The 20,935-nt window shown below is 60.8% G+C and overlaps 1 protein-coding gene across 2 annotated transcripts in view; it reads left to right on the top strand.

Moving 5' to 3' along the window:
* The window catches only part of NDRG1 (N-myc downstream regulated 1), a 45,145-nt gene extending 24,824 nt beyond the window's left edge, over nucleotides 1-20,321 (top strand). For both annotated transcript variants that reach the window (XM_002710623.5, XM_017341543.3), the window contains 12 exons: nucleotides 646-766; nucleotides 2,465-2,527; nucleotides 3,329-3,389; nucleotides 4,625-4,711; nucleotides 6,542-6,598; nucleotides 8,496-8,599; nucleotides 9,798-9,854; nucleotides 11,003-11,054; nucleotides 12,106-12,153; nucleotides 13,911-13,946; nucleotides 16,007-16,058; nucleotides 18,520-20,321. In XM_002710623.5, the coding sequence (XP_002710669.2) occupies nucleotides 646-766; nucleotides 2,465-2,527; nucleotides 3,329-3,389; nucleotides 4,625-4,711; nucleotides 6,542-6,598; nucleotides 8,496-8,599; nucleotides 9,798-9,854; nucleotides 11,003-11,054; nucleotides 12,106-12,153; nucleotides 13,911-13,946; nucleotides 16,007-16,058; nucleotides 18,520-18,761 (980 nt within the window). In that variant the 3' untranslated portion in view covers nucleotides 18,762-20,321. The remainder of the gene's footprint in view (nucleotides 1-645; nucleotides 767-2,464; nucleotides 2,528-3,328; nucleotides 3,390-4,624; nucleotides 4,712-6,541; nucleotides 6,599-8,495; nucleotides 8,600-9,797; nucleotides 9,855-11,002; nucleotides 11,055-12,105; nucleotides 12,154-13,910; nucleotides 13,947-16,006; nucleotides 16,059-18,519) is intronic.
* Nucleotides 20,322-20,935: the final 614 nt, after the last annotated feature.

Below are 20,935 nucleotides of genomic sequence, written 5' to 3'. Positions count from 1 at the left end.
CCACGTGTGGTTCAGGCACCCGGGCCCCTCCTCCCTGTGGCTCTGCATCTGGGAGGCAGATGGGAGATGGCAGAGACACTCCTGGGAGGGTGATGGGAAAAATGATAAGCATCATGGCTGTTTGTTGGCCAGAAGCTGATCACATGACCGGCTTTGATTGCAAGGGCATCTGGGAAATGTAGTCCAGCCGGTGCCCAGGGTAAGAAGAGACACGGTTTGGTGGCAGCTTTGCCTCAAGCCCTCAGCAACTGGCAGAGTCTAAGGCTATAAGTAAAAAAGGGTCCATGCTGTATCTACTAAGCTCTTCCTTGTTAGAAAATCAGTGTGTGTGCACCGGCCGGTAACCAAGGCATGAGGGGCTAGGAGAGATTGTCAGTGAAGCAGCCCAGCCGTGCACCAGGGCCATGGAGCCAGTCCGGGAGCCCCTCCTGGCACCAACCGCCAATGCTAAGGCAGCCGCTCATTGATCACCTCCGCTGCGTGCCCAGCCCTGTCCTTGACTTTGTCACCAGCAGGATGTGGGAGTGGGGTCCGCCTTCCTTCTGGCACCTGCTGGGTAGGAGTGAAACTGACTGCTCCGTGCCCGCCCCCTCACCGGCCCCCCACCCCTTCCTCACCTCATTCCCTGTCATCTCGCTCCTGCAGACAAAACCTGCTACAACCCCCTCTTCAACTACGAGGACATGCAGGAGATCACCCAGCACTTCGCGGTCTGCCACGTGGACGCCCCCGGCCAGCAGGACGGCGCTGCGTCCTTCCCCGTGGGGTGAGAGCAGGGGCTTCGTGCGTGTGCGTTGCGCACTGGAAGGGGCATGTTGAGCGGCTGTTCTCAGCGAGTGTCTCATTACAGTGAGGTGTGAGCTTTCCCGTTTCCTTGGGGTCGAACCGACGTCACATATGGGTCACAGTGTTGGCCATTTGTAAGTGTAAGTGGCCGTGGCACTGCGTCCATTCATTCGCCCATTGTTGGGCAGCCAGCAGTGCCATCCAATGAAGCTCCGTGCCCAGCACGCACCATCATCTCCCTGCTGCCCTGTGCCCCCAGCTGAGACCGGCTTTGTGACAGATGTGCCCACCCTGGCAGGCCTGACCCGGGACAAGGCCTTGGCAAGGCAGAAGCTCAGGCAGAAAACCAGGGAGGGTAACCCCACTGCAGGCCCCTGTCGCAGGCCGCCTGGTTGTCTTCAGTGTGGTCTGGGTGTCATCTTCCCGGTGTGCCGAGTGTGGCCGATGCAGCCCTCGCTCGTTCACCGCCTTGCTCAGGGGTGCCCTGCTTGGGGGGGGGGGGGGGGCGGGGCTCTGGGCCTGGCTGCTGACTTCACACAGCTGTCTTTAAAGCTGCAGCCTGTTTGCTCTGCCCAGCCCCCACCCAGCATGCAGTGGGCGTGGCCTGCAGGGTCCCATGGCGCAGCCAAGGTCAAGCTCACTGACCACCAGGAGCAGGTTCCTGGGTTTGCAGCTTCCAGAGGCACCTTCCCAGCATTGGCCGAGAGAGAGTTTTTTATTAGCTCTTTTTATTATTAATAATTAACCCTTATCAGAGAAGAAGGGGCTGGGACCACCAATTAAAAGCTTATCAAAACCGTGAGATAGCTTGACGGTTAGCCAGCAGGTAAGCTGGGGGTCAGCTAGCCCAGCCAACCGTTTGGGGCCACCCTGGGAGTGGGTGCTCAGTGGAGCGGAGGCCCAGGTGCAGGGTGTGTTTCTCCAAGGTCGCGGGCGGGAGGCCCTGCTGGGAGTTCCTGCCTCCTGTGCCACTGGGATGGGGGTGCGGTGGGGATCCCAGCACCTCCGTGCTGAGGCCAAGGCAGCAAAGCAGGGCTGGGGCGCCCGGCCAGGCCCCTCCTGTCCTGGTTCTGGGACCGCTTACTACACAGGAGGAGCCCCCTTGCTGTGCCCCCAACCCTGGGGAGCAGGGAGGAGCTGTCAGAGGCCCCGGAATGGAGCTGGCTTCCTTCCTGCCTCACCCTGGGGGCTGCTGGCTCCAGACAGAGCTGAGGCCTCTTCAGAAGGGGCCTGAAGTCTGCTCCTCTTCCCCCTCCCCGCAAGTCTCCCTCAATGTAGTGCCCCCCCGACACACACATTGGCCCACACACATCCAGGCCCCTTCCAGATCTTTCCAGGCTCTTGCACGTGCTGGTGTTCTGCTTAGAATAGATTTCCTGCACTCTACACTCATCAGACGCTCATGCCCCCCACCTTCAGTGTCACTGCTTCCAGGAAGCCTTCCCTGACTGCTTGATCAGAATGGTCTCCCTGCCTCAGTCTCCCCTCTTTGCGTGCGACTGTCCCAGTAGATGTGTGGGGGGAGCCCGCGTCCAGGCATGCCGCTGGGTGCTCAGGACGAGAGGGGAAGGGCCCTGGGCCGGGGGGGTGTGGGTGCAGGGCCGGGTGGGTCCCTGTTGCACGACGCACTCCTGCCGGGGCGTGGGTTCCCACTGACGCCGCTGGGTGTCTTGTGCAGGTACATGTACCCCTCCATGGACCAGCTGGCTGAGATGCTCCCTGGAGTTCTTCACCAGTTTGGGTAAGAGGTTACAGAGAGAAGGGCAGCCCTCGCTCCTCCCTGTCCCTTGGCCTTGCCCTGCCTGCCCGTCCCGCTCTGGGCTGGATGAACTCGCTACGCCTTGTAAACTCTGCTGCCCGCCCTGTCTTCAGCCCTGTCCTCCTCCTGGTGGGACGTGCTCGGGCTGTTTCCTGTGGCCGTCACTGCCCGCCGGAGGCTGGGTGGTTTCTAGAGTTTTCTGGCTCCCGGATCTGGAGGCTGGGCGGTCTCAGAGCATGGCCCTGGCATCCGTCACCTCCCAGACACCTCGCCTCCGAGTACCTCACACGTATGAAATCCCCAGCATGTGACTGTCCGGGGCGGGCACCCCCAGCCCAGCAGAGGGCCCTAGGGCTGCGCGGGACCCTGGGCGTGTCAGCTCAGCGCTGCCCCCCTTCTCCCCCGGGGCTCTTGGGTAATGCCGATGCCTCGTGCATGTGCCCAATTCGCTTCTGTTCCAAGGAGTGTTTGCCTCCCAGGCCAAGAGCGGGATGCTGTGATTGGCTTCTCGTAAACGCGAGGCAGGCCCTGGGAGCCGGGGAAGGGAGCCGGGGAAGGGAGCCGGGGTCTCCAAGGTCACGGTGTCTGGAGTCTTGGGTCCTCCAAGACCCAGCCTGGCGGTGTGCTCCCAGTCTGTGCCGCTTGTCAGCCACCCTCGGCCAGCGCTGCGGGCTCGGAGGGGGACGAGGCTCCTCAGTGACCGGGGCCCCGGGAGTGTCATGGTGAGGGGGGCGGGGCGGAGAGTGACAGCTCCCGTCACGCCTTCTTCCCTTCCGCTTCCAGGCTGAAAAGCATCATTGGCATGGGAACAGGTGCGGGCGCCTACATCCTGACCCGGTTTGCTGTGAGTCCTTTGGCATTGTTTTGAAGTTACATGATGCATGCAATTAAGTCAAGACTTCAGAGAGAAAGGTGGGGAAGCACCAGAGGGCCCCAAGGGAAAGAGAAGTGACCCCGAAGTCCATTTCCCAAGGGGCAGCCCTGCTGCCCGCACAGTGTTTGCTGTGGCTCCTCCGTTCCATGTGCGGGTGCAGGCGCGGTGCCCTCACGCATGCAGGCAGCCATAGCTTCTATGCGCTACACTCGTCCTTTGTCCTACGCTTTCTGTCTGTGCATTTTTATTTTGGTTGTTGATGACAACAAAAATCCGGAAGTGGGCTACTTCAAAGGAGAAGACGCTTATTTGGTTCCCGGTTCTGGAGGTTCAAAGAGCGAGGCAGGATCAGGCTTGCTCTCATGAGAGCGAGCTCAGGGTCCCACAAGGACCGTCTGAGCCCTGCTATGGGCAGCACGGCCAGGGCCACCTGTTAGCCCCCCAAAGGGCCCACAGCCTCCAGCATTGCCATTGGGGGGGGGGCTCGCCTCCCGTGTGGGAACCTGTAGGGACTTCCCCACTTCCTGTCCGAGGCAGGCTCCTCCAAGCACTTGGCCGTCCACATGGACAGTGTCCTCCCACCGGGGAGCCTGCTGCAGCCCGCGTCTATGATAGCCACCTGCTGTTTTGTGGCCAGGGTCCTCTTGTGTCCTAAGTTACTCGTGTGAACCCGATGGCTGCCCGGGTATTATTACTACTGTGGGCCTGCAGGGTCCTTTGCATCCTTACCACGCAGTTGTTTAAAAATGGCGCCATCCTCATCTCATCCAGAAATGGACATTTTGCCTGCCTGTCGCTTGCTGGGCTTTGCTGCCCATGGGAGAGACTGAGCCGAGTGTGAAATGGGGCTGTAGCCTAGGTGCCTGTGGGTTTCCGAGGAGTAACAGCGTGGTTACTGCTGCCCCCTGTCTGATGTATGAGGCTGGCGGGGTTCTATACCCATTTGACAGCTGGGGAAGTGGAGGTCTAGCCAGCCAGGTGGAGTGATTTGCCCAAGGCGGGTCTGTGCAGGGCATCTGCTTTGCACTTCTCTTGTGGGGCTGCCGCTTCCTCCTCCCTCGGGGCCCTCAGTCTTGTCCAGGGTGGGGGCCTGGTGCCCGGCCCTGACCCTCTTCCGGGTATTACCCTGGGAGCTGGTTTGACCATGGGAGTGCCGAGTGTTTCAGGCCTCCGGGCTGGGTCTCAGCTCGCGTCTTGAATTGCAGCTCAACAACCCCGAGATGGTGGAGGGCCTCGTGCTGATCAACGTGAACCCCTGTGCCGAAGGCTGGATGGACTGGGCCGCCTCCAAGGTGAGCCTGGGGCCCCGGGCGGGCGGGCGGGCGTGCGGGTTCCCAGCCTTTGGCCGGAGGAGCCGTGGGGCTGCAAGGCCTGTCCGCCCCCTCTCCCACCCCTGCCGCTGCCTGCTGGTGCCACGGAGTGTTGGGGTGATGGGGAGCTGGCGCCTGCCCTGTGCTGCTCACCACTGTCCATGCACCGTCCCCTGATCCTCCGTCCCCACCGGTGGCAGCGAAGAGAAGGGAACTGAGGCCCGGGTGGTTGAGGACATCGCCCAGGGACTGGATGTCCGTGACAGTGACCCCGTGGTGCGTGGTGCTGACCAGCCCTGGCGCTGGGGCTCCTGGTCCAGGGTGGGGGAGGGCAGAAGGGGCGTGAGCGGGCCTGGGAGCTCGGCCCTGGCTGGAGTCCCGAGGTTCCTTGTTTATCTTTTAAAACTGATCATTGTGGGTTTTTTTTTTTTTTTTCATGGAGGCCCCAAGGAGTGGGGAAGTCATTCCAACTGAAACAGGACAAAGCTCTGTTTCAAAGGCTAGGGCGGAGTGGGGCTGGCTTCTCACTCGGAAAGGGTGTTTTTGCCAAGTTTGGGGTGGCTGCCCAGGACGGATGCTTGAGGGGGTCATGCCCCTCGCCCCCTCCCAGCCCATTCTGGCTGCTCCCATGGTGCCTTTCTCTTTCCCGACCGTGGTGCCAGAACACGGAGCCCTTCCCTCCTGCCTGTGTGACCTCCGGGAGGGGGGCCCACTCCCTGTTTTTCATTTGATTTTCCCAGCAAGGGAAGTGACATTGCAGTCAGCCCGTTTGGCTCCCGGCTGGCCGTTCCGAGCCAGGCGAAGAGAAGCTGGCATCAGGGGGAGCCTGTGGAATGCTGGGGGCTGTAGCCTCCGAGTGGGGCCATCGGCCACAGCTGGCTTGGAGGGGACATGGTGGGGTGGGGGAAGGGCGATATGGGAGGCGGGTAACGGGGAGCTATGTGGATCCCAGGCTGCAAATGCTGTCTCGAGGGCCTGCTGCATGCTGGACCCCGGGGTCCGCCACTGTCAACATGTGCAGTGGTTCCTGGCACCCCAGTTAGACGAGAATCTGGGCTGCGGAGCTCTGTAGTGTGCACAGTGCCGCTGGCCTGGGAGGTGGCAGTCCGGGCTGGCCAAGGACCCCAGGCCTGAGCTGCTCGCCCCTGCTGGTTCCTGCCATACTGCGGTCGCTCGGCACACATTATTGAGTGTGTCCTAAGGACCTAGCATTTAGGGACCTCCTGCAGTACAGATAGAATCTTTGGAGCTCTTGCTGTATACGAAGCATTTATGTAGCTCCCATTGCCTACCTAGCAGTGCAGAGCTCCTGTTGTATCCCTGTTTGTGGAGCTCCTGCTGTATACCTGGCCGTTATAGAGCTCCTGTTGTATACCTAGAGTTTGTGCAGCTCTTGCTATCATCTACCATTTATGGAGCTCCTGCTGTATACCTGCAATTACCGAATAGCATCTGTGGAGCTCCTGCTGTATACCTAGCCTCGATGGTGAGAGAGGAGCTGGTTACCAGTGTCTTAGGGTCTGAGATAGGAAACAGGCTGCGAGGGAGAAGTTGCAGGGTGGTGTAGACGGAACAGCTGGGAGCCACACGGGTCCTGGGAGGCGGAGGAGGGGAAGTCGGGTGTGATGAGCAGTGGGGGGGCCTTCTCTTCTCAGGGCTCAGATTTGGGAGCAGGGTGGGCTGGGAGCTGCTGGGGTCTTTCTTTAGCCCCTGGATGCCAGGCCCACACCGGGCAAGTGCTACTGCATGCCCGGGCCGTGGGTCTTGCCGACCCACATTTGCTGCTGTTAACTGCCGGCTCCTCTCCCCCAGATCTCCGGGTGGACCCAGGCCCTGCCCGACATGGTGGTGTCCCACCTCTTCGGGAAGGTGAGTAGTGCAGCCCGGCGCCCTCGTCCACACACAGCAAGTGACTAAGTGTTGTCTGCAAGGGGCCATGGGGCTGCTTGCATTCCCGGGTTCTGGATGAGGAATCAGACCAGAGAGGTTGAGCGACTCGTGTCAGACCTCACAGCCATCCAAGCCTCTGCTCCTGCCTGCCCCCGGCTCAGCGGCAGTCTGCAGCGTCGCCCGCCCGTGGCAGGCAGAGCCTGGCCTCCCGCAGCAGGCATGGTGCCAGTCCCGTCCTCTTCCTCCTCGTCTCCTGGCCTTGGCGCCGGGGTTGTGTCTCCAGCTGGGGCTGGCAGCCCCCGAGCAGGGGGTGCTGTGGGCTCTGATGCAAGCCCAGGGCCTGGAAAACCCCTCAGTTGCCTGAACTCGAGCTGACCTGCCCTGTTTGCTCTGGGTGGCCCGAGCCTGGGCTAGCATGGGTGACGCCGCCGGGCCACAGGCACTCCGCTTTGGAGCTGGCGAGGTATGCACGCGGGGATCGGTCCTTGCACCGGTGACCTGCTGCAGACAGCTCAGAGCAGGGGTGGGGAGCGTCCAGCAGAAGGCCCACAGGATCATTCAGTCCAGCCCTGCCAGGACAACCGATCGCAGGCTCGAAATTCAACAGATCTAGAGCAGGCTGATTTTTAAGCTGATGATTTTATATGGCCTGTAGATATTATAAATATCCAAATGGCCCGTGGCTGAAAAAGGTTCCCGGCCCTGGTGTAGAAACCCAAAGACAGATACGCACACGGTTCTGGAGCCACAGCCCTGAACTTGGATGCGTGTGGGACTCCAGGCGAGATCCCTGCCCTGCTGCTGGCTGCCCTGGCTCCAGTCTCTGCCCTACCTTTCCCAGTCACCTCACCCCCAGACCCCCAAGTACACCTGCCAAGACCCCTTCCCCACATCAGCCTGCATCCAGAAGTCCCAGGGCCAGATCTTCTGGGGGCCATGCGCGTCTCCTTTCTCTTTCCTTCTTAGCTGTTCATGTCGGTAACGCATAGGAATTTGGGGGAACTCAGAGCCAGCGTGTGTGTGTCCTTGGAGGCGGTTAGGGCACCGAGAGTCCTCCCCGATGGCACCCCAGGTTCCCTGGAGACCGCCTGGGCTGCAGGGGTGCCTGCCAGCATCCCCAAGTCGCTGCAGCTCTTTTGACCTGTCTTGCCTCAGTTTTCCCCCTCGCTTCTCTCTGAATAGCCAGTCGGCGTCCGTGTCGGGAACAGCGCAGGCTGGACCTCGGCTTGCTTGCTCCCTGTCCCACTCTGTCAGCCGCTAACGCGTCCAGGCCTTTTGTACGCACTGCAGCATCTGCCACCAAGCACGGGGCTCGCGGAGCAAGCTCCTCACTTGTGGGCTCGCCCCAGATGGGATCCCAAAAGCAAGCTGAAGGCGGGCCGAGCCGGGCTGGCCGACACAGGGCTCTGGCCGGCCCTCAGTGGGAGCCAACGGTGTTCTCTTTCCAGCAGCTTCCTGTTGCTTGAGTCGGTTTTGTTTTTCAAGCGTGAAAAGCTGCTTTTCAGCTGTGGCCGTTAGACGTGGGCGGTGTTTGCCTCTTGCAAGAGGGCTTTTGAGTGGCAGCCTCTGGGGAGTCCCACACTGGGGCTCAGAGAGGAAAGTGCTGTTCTCAAGAGAGGCAGTGAGGGAGCCAGGGCCCCCGCCAGGAGGTCCCACGTTAGGAGCCCCCCAGGGCCGGCCGTGACCTTCCCAGTGGGCTCAGCTCCCAGCCCAGCCAACCCCAGTCTTTCTGGAGCCATCCCTCTGGCGCTGCCATGGTCCTGTGCATTGGGCATCATCATCTTTGAACCTGAGTCCCCTGGGCGGTGCAGGGGGAGTGGCCAGACCAGGGCCCCAGCTCCATGAGGGCCACCCTCTCCCGCTGCTCTCCCTGCAGGAGGAGATGCAGAACAACGTGGAGGTCGTGCACACCTACCGCCAGCACATCCTGAACGACCTGAACCCCGGCAACCTGCACCTGTTCATCAACGCCTACAACAGGTACGGGGGGGGGGGCACTCCCTCGGCCACGCAGGCGCCGCCGCCCGGGCTCCTTTGCAGGTCTGGGATGTGGCGCGAGGGAGCGGAGGGCTGTGACAGCGCAAGCCCTGAATTTGTGCAAAGAGATGAGTAGATGGGGTGCTTGGAAAGACCCCGGAGGTGGGTGCGCCAAGACCTGAGCTACCAATCCTGGCCTCTAGGGGCGCAGTCATGCGTGAGTCAGGCCACAGCTGAAATTCAGGAGAGGCCAGGCACAAAGAGAGCTGGGAGGGCCACAGAGCACCTTGGAAGGGAGGGGGCAATCCAGGCGGGCTTCTGGGAGGCGGGTTTGTCATTCCCAGGAGGAGGAGGAGGGGCACAGTCTAAGGCAAGAGCTAAGTGCTCCTCATGAGCTCAGTCAGGGCCAGGGTTCCGGAATCTTCCAGTGGGTTCACTTAGCCTGCTAGCGCCACTCTGCCAAAGAAGGAGGCAGGAGTGAGCCCCCCGCGGTCGCCTCTCCCCCAGTGTCAGTAAGTTGACTTGGTTCAGGCTTGCGGCAGAATTCAGGATCAGTGTCGTTGGAGGAGCCCGCCAGCACCTCAGAGCAGGAGGGCTGGCCACAGGCAGACACTGGGAGCCCCGGGAGAGCCTGCGACATGGCCCGAAGGTGCTGTTGTGACAGCCGTTTTTCTGCTGAGGAGGTGACGGCACAGAGAGGGTGCGCGTTCAGCCCGAGGTCACATAGCTCGGAAGTGGCGGGACAAGATTTGAATCCGCTCATGAGCTGGCAGAGGGCTGCTCACGGTGCTGGGAGCTGCAGGGTGGTGGGGAGGGAGCGAGGGCGTGTGGTGCAGGGGAGAGGAGAGCTGGCCACACTGGGCCGCATGCCACGACAGACGGGAGCCATGGAGGTGAAGGCAGGACTCCCGTGGAGCCTGGGAGACCATGAGGGAGGCTGGGCCTCCAGCCTCTGACAGGTGGACAGGTGGCAGAGGACGTGGCTTGTGCTCCTGTGGAAATGTAGGATGGCAGCACACAGCTGGGACAGGACGAGGCCAGCTCCTCACAAGCGCCGAGTCCTGATGTCCCTTTAATGGCGTCTGGGGACCCCGAGTGGCCAGACAGCTGGGGGGACCCCACCCAGCTGGGGATGTGGGGCTTGGCCTGCAGGCCCTCGCTCTGGGGTCTGTGGATGCTAACGATGGCTGTGTTGCCGTAGCCGGCGGGACCTGGAGATCGAGCGGCCGATGCCGGGAGCCCACACCGTCACCCTGCAGTGAGTCGCTTTTCTCTCTTTCTCTCCTCCACGCGCGCTGCCTGCCCTCGTTTGCTCACGCCTGATGCAGGGGCACCCTGGGTACAGCAGGATGGCCTCACCCAGTGGCCCCTGGGTGGCACACTGTGGTCGGGGACACCTGGGAGACTCCTCTCCGGGGACCGAGCACTGCCCAGCCTGGCCCGGTTTCTCCCTGCGCAGGTGGCATGAGTCCCCAGCACGTGTGTTGGTGCCTCCTGTAGCAGAGGTGGACTTGTGGCCACTCTTTGGATGCCACTTATTAAGCACCTACCATGTCAGTGTCCATACTGGGCTTTGCCTTCCAAAGCCTAAAAATAAAAATGAGTGACATAGGATGCACTAATTTTTTTTTTTATTTGACAGATAGAGTTAGACAGTGAGATAGACAGAGAGAAAGGCCTTCCTTCCATTGGTTCACCCCCCAAATGGCTGCTATGGCCGGCGCTGCGCTGATCCAAAGCCAGGAGCCAGGTGCTTCCTCCTGGTCTCCCATGCGGGTGCAGGGAGACCAACCACCTGGGCCATCCTCCACTGCCCTCCTTGGCCATAGCAGAGAGCTGGACTGGAAGAGGAGCAACTGGGACTAGAACCCGGCACCCATATGGGATGCCGGCGCCGCAGGTGGAGGATTAGCCTAGTGAGCCACGGCGCCGGCCCTAGGATGCACTCTTAAAAGCGCTCTGTGAATTTGGAAGGGAAAGACAGGGCAGACCCAACTCAGATTCCCTGGTATCAGTGGTGTCTTTTTGTGGCTCCTCGAGTTTGCCACCTCGTCTGACGTGTGTGTACCTGGTGCTTGTCTTTCCCTTGTCACACATGCCATTCTCATGTCCGTCTTGGCTGCCAGCAGAGCCCCGCTCATCTTTCCCAGAGAAGATCAAAATTAAGAACATCAGGGCACAGAAGTTACCTGGCTGAAATTCATACTAAAGTGTACATGACTACCAGCGCCTCTTATCCTAAGAGCAAAGCAGAAGGCATTGCAACAATGAAGCAGAAAGATCCCGGGTCCTGGGGAGGCCAGCATACCCTTGTTAGGACTCCGCTTCCGGCCTGGCAGGCGTGGGAACGTGCGAGTCAGTTACTTGAACCTTGTGCCAATCCCTCCTCTTCTCTCCCTCCCCCAGGTGCCCTGCGTTGCTGGTGGTTGGAGACAGCTCTCCTGCTGTGGATGCCGTGGTACGTGGGGAGCAGCGGCTGCGGTCAGCGGTTCACCCAGTGACCCCAGCCTGGTTGAGTTTCTGTGCCGGTCCCTGCCCTGGCGCCAGGTGGCATGTTTTCAGTGCTGGGCTGGGCCTCTGGGCACAGCGCCCAGCCAGCGGCCTCTGTCCCTGGTGCCTGCAGTCCCTGGTTGCTTGGCAACGGTCCCAGGCCCCTCACCGGCCAGTCTGCATCCGTTATCTCGATTCCACGCCTGTGGCCTCTTGGGAAGCAGGTGGCTCTGCCGGGCCACAGGGGTCCTGGTTGCCTGGCAAGAGCCAGAGGCACCCGGACCGTGCGGCTCAGGCAGGCCTCTCGCACTCCTTACTGCCCACCTGCGCTGCTGTGGGGGCAGAAAGAGGAGCCTGCTTTCCGCATCCCTGCAATGGGGGGATGGGGCTGTCGAGCCACGTCCCAGAGCGGCGCACGCCGGGTGCGGTGGCAGCCGAATGGAGCATGCTGGTGTCCGTGTCATAGAAGCTGGCGTGGTATAGCCAGCCTCGCTCTTCCTGGGGGCCGAGCCACTGGGATGGGCCATGGCTACATCAGCCAGGACAGATGGCCCACATCAAGGGAGGCGCCGGCTCTGCCTAGCGTGGCGAGTGGGCGCGCTGGCCGGTGCTGAACGCCACTTTGAAGTGGGTCAGACCGGTTTGGCGGATGTGATTTCATAGGAGGAGCAATTGTCAGGGCAGGCGTGTCTGACGGCGGCTGGGGATCCAGGCAGCTCATGGAGCAGGTGCTTGTGCGGCCCCGGCCGTCTGCACGTCAGCCGATCCCCTTCACACACCTGGGAAAGGAGACGCTGTCCCCCCTGTATGGATGGGGAAACGAAGTTCAGGAACTTGGCCTGGGTCACACAGGTGCCCGTGTCAGGACCAGGACCCCTGCTTAACCCTGAAGGCCACCTCTGTGCCAGTAGGAACGCTGCCATTGTCGACAGCGGCACAGTGGCCGGGCAGGGAACGGTATTGGCTTGGAGCGGGCTCCAGGCAGAGAACTAGCAAGTGTCTTTTTCCTTCTTGTCCAGGTGGAGTGCAACTCGAAACTGGACCCAACGAAGACCACGCTGCTCAAGGTACACAGGAAACAAGGCGGGCGGGCAGGCAGGCGGGCAGGCGGGCATTCTTAGCACCTCCCGGGTTCTCTGCAGAGCAGCCCTGGGCCGATGGACCCGTGGAGGTAGTGATTACGTCTCAGGCTGTCTCTGTCCATGGGAGTCAGAGCTATTGGTCCCCGGGCTCTGTGGAGGGGAGGACTAGGAACGGCTCAGCCGGGACCCGCACGAGGGTGGCGCCAGGATGTCCCTCCCAGAAGGGCCTCTGCTTGCCCAGTGCGAGCAGATGTCTCCCTAGGCCTGTCCTTAGGCCTCTCCCGCAGGCCCTCTGAGCACATGGCGCACTGGCCGTCTGGGAGCTGCCTTCCAGAAGGATCTGTGGCCACTGCTGCAGGTGCCTTGTCGGTGACTACCGACTGCACGAGAGCAGGGCCCTTGCTGGGGCTCCCCAGCTGCACGTGGGGTGGGTGGGTGCGGTCACAGTCCCCTGGGCAGAGTGGAGTGCCCCTGAGTGGCCCGAGCTGGGTGTTGGATTCCTGTTCTGAGCAGGGCAAGGCCCCACACTGGGCCCTGGGGACGCGTCTTCCTTCAAGACTCCTGCCCCGGGAAGTGGTGAGATTGCAAAGTGCTGGGCCTTGGGGCTGCACGATGTCTGCACCACAAAGTAGCACGCACCAGGCTCCCTCAGACGAGAGGGATCCCGTCCCTCCTGGTTTCGGAGGCCTCTGGACCAGAGCATCACAGGGCCGAGCTCGCCCCAGGGCTCTCGGGAGGAGGCTGTGTGCTCGCCTCTCACGCTCCTGGTGGTCATGGTCACTAGCAGTTCCCTTCCTTGGCGCCCCTCCCCCCGAGGTGCAGCTCCAGGACCACATGGCCAGCTCCCCGAGTGGCTATGTCCCCATGTCCCTGTCCTCTTAACGACATCACCAGTCCTTGGATTCAGGGCCACCCTCATCCAGTAGGACCTGGAGTCTGTCTGCAAAGACCCTTGTTGCCAAACAAGGTCACAGTCACAACTACTGGGAACCAGGACCTCAGGGTGACTCTGGGGAACACAGCTCAACCCTCAGAGAAGGGGAGGTGACTGGCTGGAGTTCCCGGATCAGACCGCTTCAGCCTGTTTCTGGGCAGACTTTGTCCCTGCCCGAACCGGCCCTGCCTAACTCCCCACCCCCACTGCCTCCAGAGTTAAAGCCCCAGCACCCCATTGCTTTTGGTCCCCTGGAGCAGCCTGGCGGCAGCCATACCCCTTCCTACCTTGTCCCCCCCCCCCCCACATCTGCAAGCCCTCCACCCCATCTCCCCCCCTTCTGATTGATAATCACGCACCTCCAGGCCTCCTGAGGTGGGCTGTCTCCCAGCCTGCAGGTTTATCAGGGGCTTTGGGAGTCACGGCCTTTGTTGGGGTGGCAGTCGGGAGCCCCAGCAGGCCTGGCGCCCGGGGCCCCACCGTGCCCTTGGGAGGGGGCCTGGCTCAGATCGCCCAGGTGCTGGCCAGGATCCTGCAAGACCCTGCGGTTCTCGCCTGTTGGCCCGGTTGCTGTCTCTGGCTCGGCTCTTGGCAGGGCAGGGGGCGGGGAGCCATGTAGTGATCTCTGGGGCCCCTCGCAAGGCACAGACAGCGTTTGCCAAGGAGACTGATCTAGTGCTGAGGGCGGGGTGACTAAGGCAGCAGCCGCCTTGCAGGGGTGGGGGGAGGTGGGGGAGGTCCCGTCACCCACCCCGGTCCCCCTGGGCAGGGCAGTGGCTGAGCACTGACCGTCCCCTCTCCATTCCAGATGGCGGACTGCGGCGGCCTCCCGCAGATCTCCCAGGTGAGCGTCACCCTGGCTTTTGCTTTGGACCCCCTGCCTTCTCCCGGCCGAGTGCGGGCCCCCTGTGACCGCGGGTGCCTCTTCCCTCCCTGCCTGTCTCACGGGAAGACCGTGCGGGCTCCATCTAGTCTGTGCTGGGTGCTCGCTTGCCGGCAGTCATTGCATCGCCCAGAACTCGGCTCCTGAGGGGCCCCGGGAGACGGGGGGTGACAGATCTGCCCAGTGGGCACAGCTCGTTCTCGTGGTCCAGGGTCCGGGTGTTTCTGCCCCAAAGACCACAGCCAAGGCCCCGCAGGGAGCTCAGGCCCAGAGCGGAGAGATAGAGGAGGTTCAACCACACAGATGTGTGTGTGTTTGCACACAGACATGTGCAGGTGTGTGCACACACGTGTGTCTGCATGTGTGCACGCGTGTCTGCATCTCCCCAATCACTGACGCCTCTCCAGGACCCCTCCCAACCCAACACGCGGCTTCTCACCCACGTTCCTGGGATTTTGCGTCCTCATACTCTTCTATCTGCACATGAAATGTTGTGTGACTTGCTTTTTTCTCCCCTCAAACACTCTGCTGCCTTCTCTCTTCTTCCTTGGCCTACTGAAATGAGAACAGAGCCAACCCTCGCCATAATGAAAGTAATTTTAAGTGCATGGCAGGAGCTCGGTTAGCACAGGCTCCAGGAAAGCAGCCCAGGGAGGCCCAGTTCTGCTGTAACCCCTCAGTCCTCAGCCCTCAGCCCTCGGGCTCTCGCAGGCTGGGTGTCTGTCGGAAAGGGGTCTTCCCATCCTTGGTCCAGGTAGCTCCTTGCGGCAGAAGTCTGCAGAGCAAGCAGGTTATCTTAGAGTTACAGAAGGGGAAACTGAGGCGGAAGACGGGAGCGATGTCCCCACTGCCCAGAGAGCCCGGTTTCGGCCCGGCGTTCTCGTCCCCAAGCCCAGGGTCTTGGTTCTTCCCCCATCCTGAATACGCAGAGGTGCAGGTCCTGGGGGCAGTTTGCACCTGGTCTCTCCTTGCAGTGTCATTTGGCTCCTGTGAGACAGTGGCAGGGCTGGTGGGGGTGGGGGCGGCAGCGCCTCTGTCCGTGACTTCTCTCCGTTGTGGGAGAGTGGGACCCAGGGCACTGCAGCTGGGTGGTGGGATCCACTGAAGGCTGCACACGTGGCTTTGCTCCCTGAGGAGTCACCTCCTGGTTCAGATTAAATTAATCACTCGAGAGTAACTGGTCTCGTTAGTTGATGCAGTGGCTTGTCTGTCTACTTAACCAGTCAACCATCTGTCCTTTCTTCCTTTCATCTTCCCTGCCCTCCTTTCTTCTATGAATCTTTTCTCTTGGTCTATGAATTTATCCAAAGTTTTTTCTTCCATCCATCCATCCCTTCCTCCTTCTCTCCTCCATCTCTCCATCCATCTCTCCCTCCCTCCCTACATCCACTCATCTGTTTCTACATCCCTCCATCCACCCATTCAACACCATCCATCCCTCCATCTCTCCATCCATCCATCCACTCATCTATCCATCCATCCATCCATCCATCCATCCATCCATGCATCCATCTCTCCATCCATTCATCCACCTATCCACTTCTCCATTCATCCATCCCTCCATCCATCCATCCATCTTTCCTTCTTTAAATTCTTCTATCCGTCTGTTCATCTTTTTTTTTGTCCACCTCTCCATCACACTTGCCCCCTGCCAGCCAGCCACCCTACTGTTGAGGCCGAGGTGAGCTGCCCTGAGGGCCTGGCTTCTGAGTCTGGAGAGGCCTGGATGACTCTTCACTTAGCTAGTAGGACTGGGCTGGATCATTACCATCCGAGGTGTGTTCAGCTGTGAGATGTCCCTCAGGTGGCAGCGGCCTCGTGAGGAGGTGGTGAGGAGTACGTGAAATAAAGGCATGACTGTCTGCCCCTGGCCAAAGCTAATACCAGCCTCCATCATTCCCGTGTGTCTGCTTTGTCCCCTCAACATGTAGTGGCCCCTGGCCCGGGCCATGCTGTCACCTGCAGGGGCTGTGGCCTGTGGTCCACCGGGCCCCAGCCCTGACTGTTGCTCTCCCTTGCAGCCGGCCAAGCTCGCTGAGGCCTTCAAGTACTTCGTGCAGGGCATGGGATACAGTGAGTATGGGACTTCCTGGTAGGCGGTGGCTCGGGGCAGGGGTGGGGGCGAGGAGTGCCGTGCCCTGAGCCAGTGTCTCCTGGGCCAACCCTGGTTCTTTGGGGCAGAGGGGGAAAGGCCAGGCAGCGTTCCGAGGCCCATGTCTTGGGGGCCAACCATCACCGTCGTGTTTTGTTTTCCCTCCTTTGGGGCTAGACGTTGTTTCCACCAGAGGTTCTTGGAGGTTTGGGTGAGGGCTGTCCCCTGAAGCTCGGGGGTGACAGCAGTGGGAAGGTGCACACCTTGCTCGTTCTGATCCCACGCTGGCTTCTGAGCCCACCAGGGTTGGCGATGCGGGTCGTGGTGGCGATAGTGGTGGAAGGTGAACAGATCTTTCCTTTGGTCTCGTAATCCTATGAGATCTGATTCTGCAAATGATGGAGCCGAGTGGGTGTGGCACTAAGCGAGAGCACAGCGGGGCTCTGTGACAGCTCACTGAAAACCGGAACTCACTTAGGTGGGCGTTGGTTGCCCAGGTTCACTACGGGGCACGGCTTGGCTGAGTCGCAGGTGCGGGGACTGAGCGGTGAACAGGTGCACCGTGGGGGAACTTGAGATTTCTTGCTTTGTGGTTATAGCTTATTACTCAGACACTGCTGGCCTGTTTTTCATAAGTGCCATCCTGTGACCAGGACCAGGCTGGTCCTGGTTGGCGTGGGTGGGAGCTGGGCTCCCTTGCCTACCGCTTGGAATCCCAGTGCGGGTGCCCTGCTTGGCTGGGAAGACTTGGACCTCCAGCCTCCTTAGTGTTTTCCTCACACCGCTTGCCTGTTTTAAAATGGCAACAGCATTGTGTGCTGAGCCCAAGCCTAGTCTCCTTTAGGAGCCGACCCAGAGCTGGGGAGTGGCTGGGTCTGCTCCGTGTGCCTGGGGCGGGGGCCGCCGTACCGTGCCCTGCTCTGCAGAAGCCTCCTGCCCGCGCACCTGCTGCCCCCGTGGGCAGTGTGCAGGCAAAGGCGGTACCTGGAGAAAGCCGCCGGCAACCTGGGTTGGCTTTTTCAGGGTGGGAAGTCTGGCTTGGTTGCCTTGCATCAGCCTGCTGTGGGTTTGCGTGTTTCTGAAGGGGAGAGAAAGCAAAAGTGGGGCCCTGCTCCCCCCCAAACCAGCAGCTATTTCCAGGAAGCCGAAGCACCTGCACACCTTGGGGGAAATAGCAGGGAGAGCTCGCGCCCCAGAGGCCTTGACCAAAGAGAAGGAACATTGTCTGAGTGCCTACTCGCGACGGCAGCCTGTGTGGCTAGTCCCCGGGTCCCCCTGACAGCAGTGCCTGGTGGCCATGGCCTTGGGAGGCCAGCAGAGCTCCCGGGCTTGGAATTGAGACATGGAGGGCGCAGGGAAGAGATGTGAGCCAGGGATGGGAGATCTGTCCCAGCTGCTGCTTTCTGGGTCCGAAGCTCTCTGAGAAGGGAGTTGGGTCGAGCGGGAGGAGCTCCGTGTGTGAGTGGCCGCCGGGGACAGCCAGCCTGTGCACTTGACCTCTGCTTGCCTGGTGGGCAGCAGCCGCCGCCGCCTCATTCTCACAGCAGCCGCACTTCCATGGCCTGGGCTGCTCGCTTCCTAGGGCTGCTCTGACCAGTCCCACAAACGGGGTGGCTCGGTTCTGGAGGTGTCGGGTCTACCCGCTGTGGTGCTGCTACGGTGGCACTGGGGAGGTCCCCGCCCTTGCCTCCCCCCGGCCTCTGGTGGATCCCCCAGGCCGCCGCCTCCCTGGCTGGAGCTGCCTCGCTCTGACCCCTCTGCCTCCCTCTCCACCTGGCCTTCTCCACTGCTGTCTCCATCTCTTTTTCTCTTCTTAAGGACAGCAACCATGGTGGTCAGGGGCCGCCCTAATCCAGAATGGCCTCCTCTTAACTAATGATACTTGCAAAGGCCACGCATGTGCTGTGGTGCCACAGGTGGACGTGGCTGTGGGGGAGGGGAGGCGCTCCATTCTTGGCCAGTGCCTGGGGGCTGACGGGCTTCTTCGGGTAGACGATGGGCTGCAAGCCCGTGTAGCCCTGGTGGCCTACCTGTGACATGGGAGGATCCCCCTGGCTGGCCTAGAGTGCCCTCCCGGCCCCTGCAGTTCCCGCCAGCATGGAGGTGGGTGGGGGGAGAGCGGGTTGCAGAGCGGCCCGTGCTGGGCGGCCCATGTTTTGTCTCCGTTTTCTAGATGGGGACTGGGAACCTAGGGAGGGATGTTCCCAGAGTCACACGGCTGTTGACCAAGTGGCTGGAGTGAGAGCCAGACCCACATCTGAGTTGAGGTCACTTCCCGTGTGGTCACCACAGGGGACACAGGGAAGCCTGGAGGTGGCTTGCAGCAGTGAGGATTAAGGCAGGCCAGGAGGAAGGCACCATGGCTGGGGGGCAGGTGTGCCTGGCCCTTCACCTGCGACAGAGGCCGCCCGCCCCCTAACCACCTGTCTCCTGTCTCCCCAGTGCCCTCTGCCAGTATGACCCGCCTGATGCGGTCCCGCACGGCCTCCGGCTCCAGTGTCACCTCCCTGGAGGGCTCCCGCAGCCGCTCCCATACCAGCGAGGGACCGCGCAGCCGCTCCCACACCAGCGAGGGCTCCCGCAGCCGCTCCCACACCAGCGAGGGAGCCCACCTTGACATCACCCCCAACTCTGGTGCCACGGGGAACAGCGCCGGGCCCAAGTCCATGGAGGTCTCCTGCTAGGCGGCCTGCGTGACCCCCGTCACCGCCCGGGACTCTGCAGCTCCTCCCCTCACCCACCCCTCCCTGCCTGCCACCCCCTGTAACTCCGTATTAACCCAAAGCTTATTTTGTAAGCGTGAGCTCTGGTGGTGACAGATGGAGTCTGGCCAGGGTGGGGCAGTGGGGGAACCTAAGGAAAAAGCATCGCGGTGTCCTGATGTTGGTGCGCAGTGCCCAGTCCTCCCTCGCCCCCCCACTTGGCGATGCCGGAACAGAAACCACGTGGCCGCAGGCACTTGCAGGTCCATGCCTCGGCCGAGCTCCAAGGGGCCAGCAGAGTCCTGCTGCTTCCTCAGCAGCCCAGGACCCACTGGCCGGGCTCTGGAAACTCAACCCTTTTCTGATCTGGGGTAGGGGAGTGTGGGTACCGCTTTTAAGTAGGCAGAGCAAGAAGGCAGGGGGAAAAAAGGTGGAATTGACATGACGCTGAGACGTGGAGGAACAAATCTTCGTAGCTAACTTGGAGAAACTCGTTTGTCAGGTCAGTGGCCCTGTGAGCTTTTGGATGCGGGAGCATCTGGCCTGTCTTTCTGGCATGCTCTCCAGGTGCCGTGAACATGGGCGGGGAAGCCACGTCTCCCAAAGAGACCGTGTTGGCCAGCATTTGGGGCCATGGTTTTTTTAAGGTTTTAGCTCTGCTACCTGCCGCCCCCTCCGGCACCCCCTGCCCCAGCCTCTGTCCCCACCCCACATACACGAGTTGGGGGTGCTCTTCTGTTCCCAGGGGAGGATGTCTCTGAAATGCAGCCAAATGTTGTGACACAGTGGGTGCTGGCTGGGAGGGGTCGGGGTGGGGCTGGCTGGGGGCTGCTCCCTGGATGTGGAGGATTCTTTGTGGCTGTGATGGAATCCAGTGGTGTCGTCATTCAGTGGCTCCTGGCCTGTTTCCCAGAAACCTCGTGATTGAGTTAAATCCAGTCTCCGATGTTCGGCCACTGGGGTTGAACCTGAACTTGACCGCTGGGCGTTGCTGACCTGGTACTGTTGCGACTTTGCATAGAATTTCTGTCCTTGTGGAGGACGGGAGCTCCAGCGGGCAGTGGTTGAGGGAATACTAGGACTCTGATCCGTGGGACTCTGCTGCCTTCCCCTCCTCCCAGCCCCTCTAACCTCTGCCGAATGGGGCGGCACCCCTGACATTCTGGCAATGTCGGCGTAGCTGTCAAGTTCCTGTACTACTGCCTTTTGATTTTCATTTTGGCTAACTATGGATTTTCTTATAGGAAGTGTGATCAGACCAAATCGAGCATTGAATCAGCTGCTGGGGCCTGGTGATTTTTGGGGACCCTAGAATTAGTAGAAGGAAGTGGCCAAGCTTCCCAGGTGACTGGAGAAGCCGTGACTCAGTTTACCTGCCACCTACCCCCCGGGGGGCGGCCCCCTGCTTCGTGCAGAAAGGTTGGGGGTCAGGTCCAGAGTGGCCCAGCATGGACCAGAAACCATGTGTCTAGCCTTTCCAGAGGAGTTTCTTAATGAGATATTTGTATTTATTTCCAGACCAATAAATTTGTAACTTTGCAATGGCTGTGTCTTTTTTTTTCTCGACCTGGGAGAGCGGGTATGTGATGTTGAGATCCAGGGATGTGTCTTTGCATGAAGGGACTACCAGGCCTGGTTCCTGGGGCCTCCTGCCACCTGCCCCCTCCCCCCTACAGCGACATTCTTTGCTGTAGAGCAGTTCTGTCCTTGGAAAATACAATAGTATCCACATACGTAACTGGCACACTTCTAGTGGCCACATTCGCAAGAGTAGAAATGGGTGAGACTGACTTCACTAGCCTATTTCATCTAGCCCACTGTTTGCAAAGTACTACAGTTGAATATCCCTTACCTAAGATGCTGGGGCCAGAGGTGTTCCAGAGTTTGAGCTTTTTCAGCTCTGGGAATATTTGCCGGTTGAGCATCACCGCTCTAAAAACCTGATCCCAAAATGCTCCCAACATCCCTAACTTTCGGGGTGCCCTGTCATTCCTGTACCATTCCCGTAAAAAGTAGGGAGCAGAGGCAGACATGGTGCCTAGATGGGGCTAGGACGCCCGTGTGCCCTGCCAGTGCCACGATGTGATCTGCAGCTCCGGCTCCCACCTCCTGCTAATGCGCAGCCTGGGAGGCAGCAGCTGGTGGCTCAGGTGACT

Source organism: Oryctolagus cuniculus, chromosome 6 (assembly GCF_964237555.1).
Source record: "Oryctolagus cuniculus chromosome 6, mOryCun1.1, whole genome shotgun sequence".
NCBI lineage: Eukaryota > Metazoa > Chordata > Mammalia > Lagomorpha > Leporidae > Oryctolagus > Oryctolagus cuniculus.
This window is presented reverse-complemented; position numbering and strand designations above follow the sequence as displayed.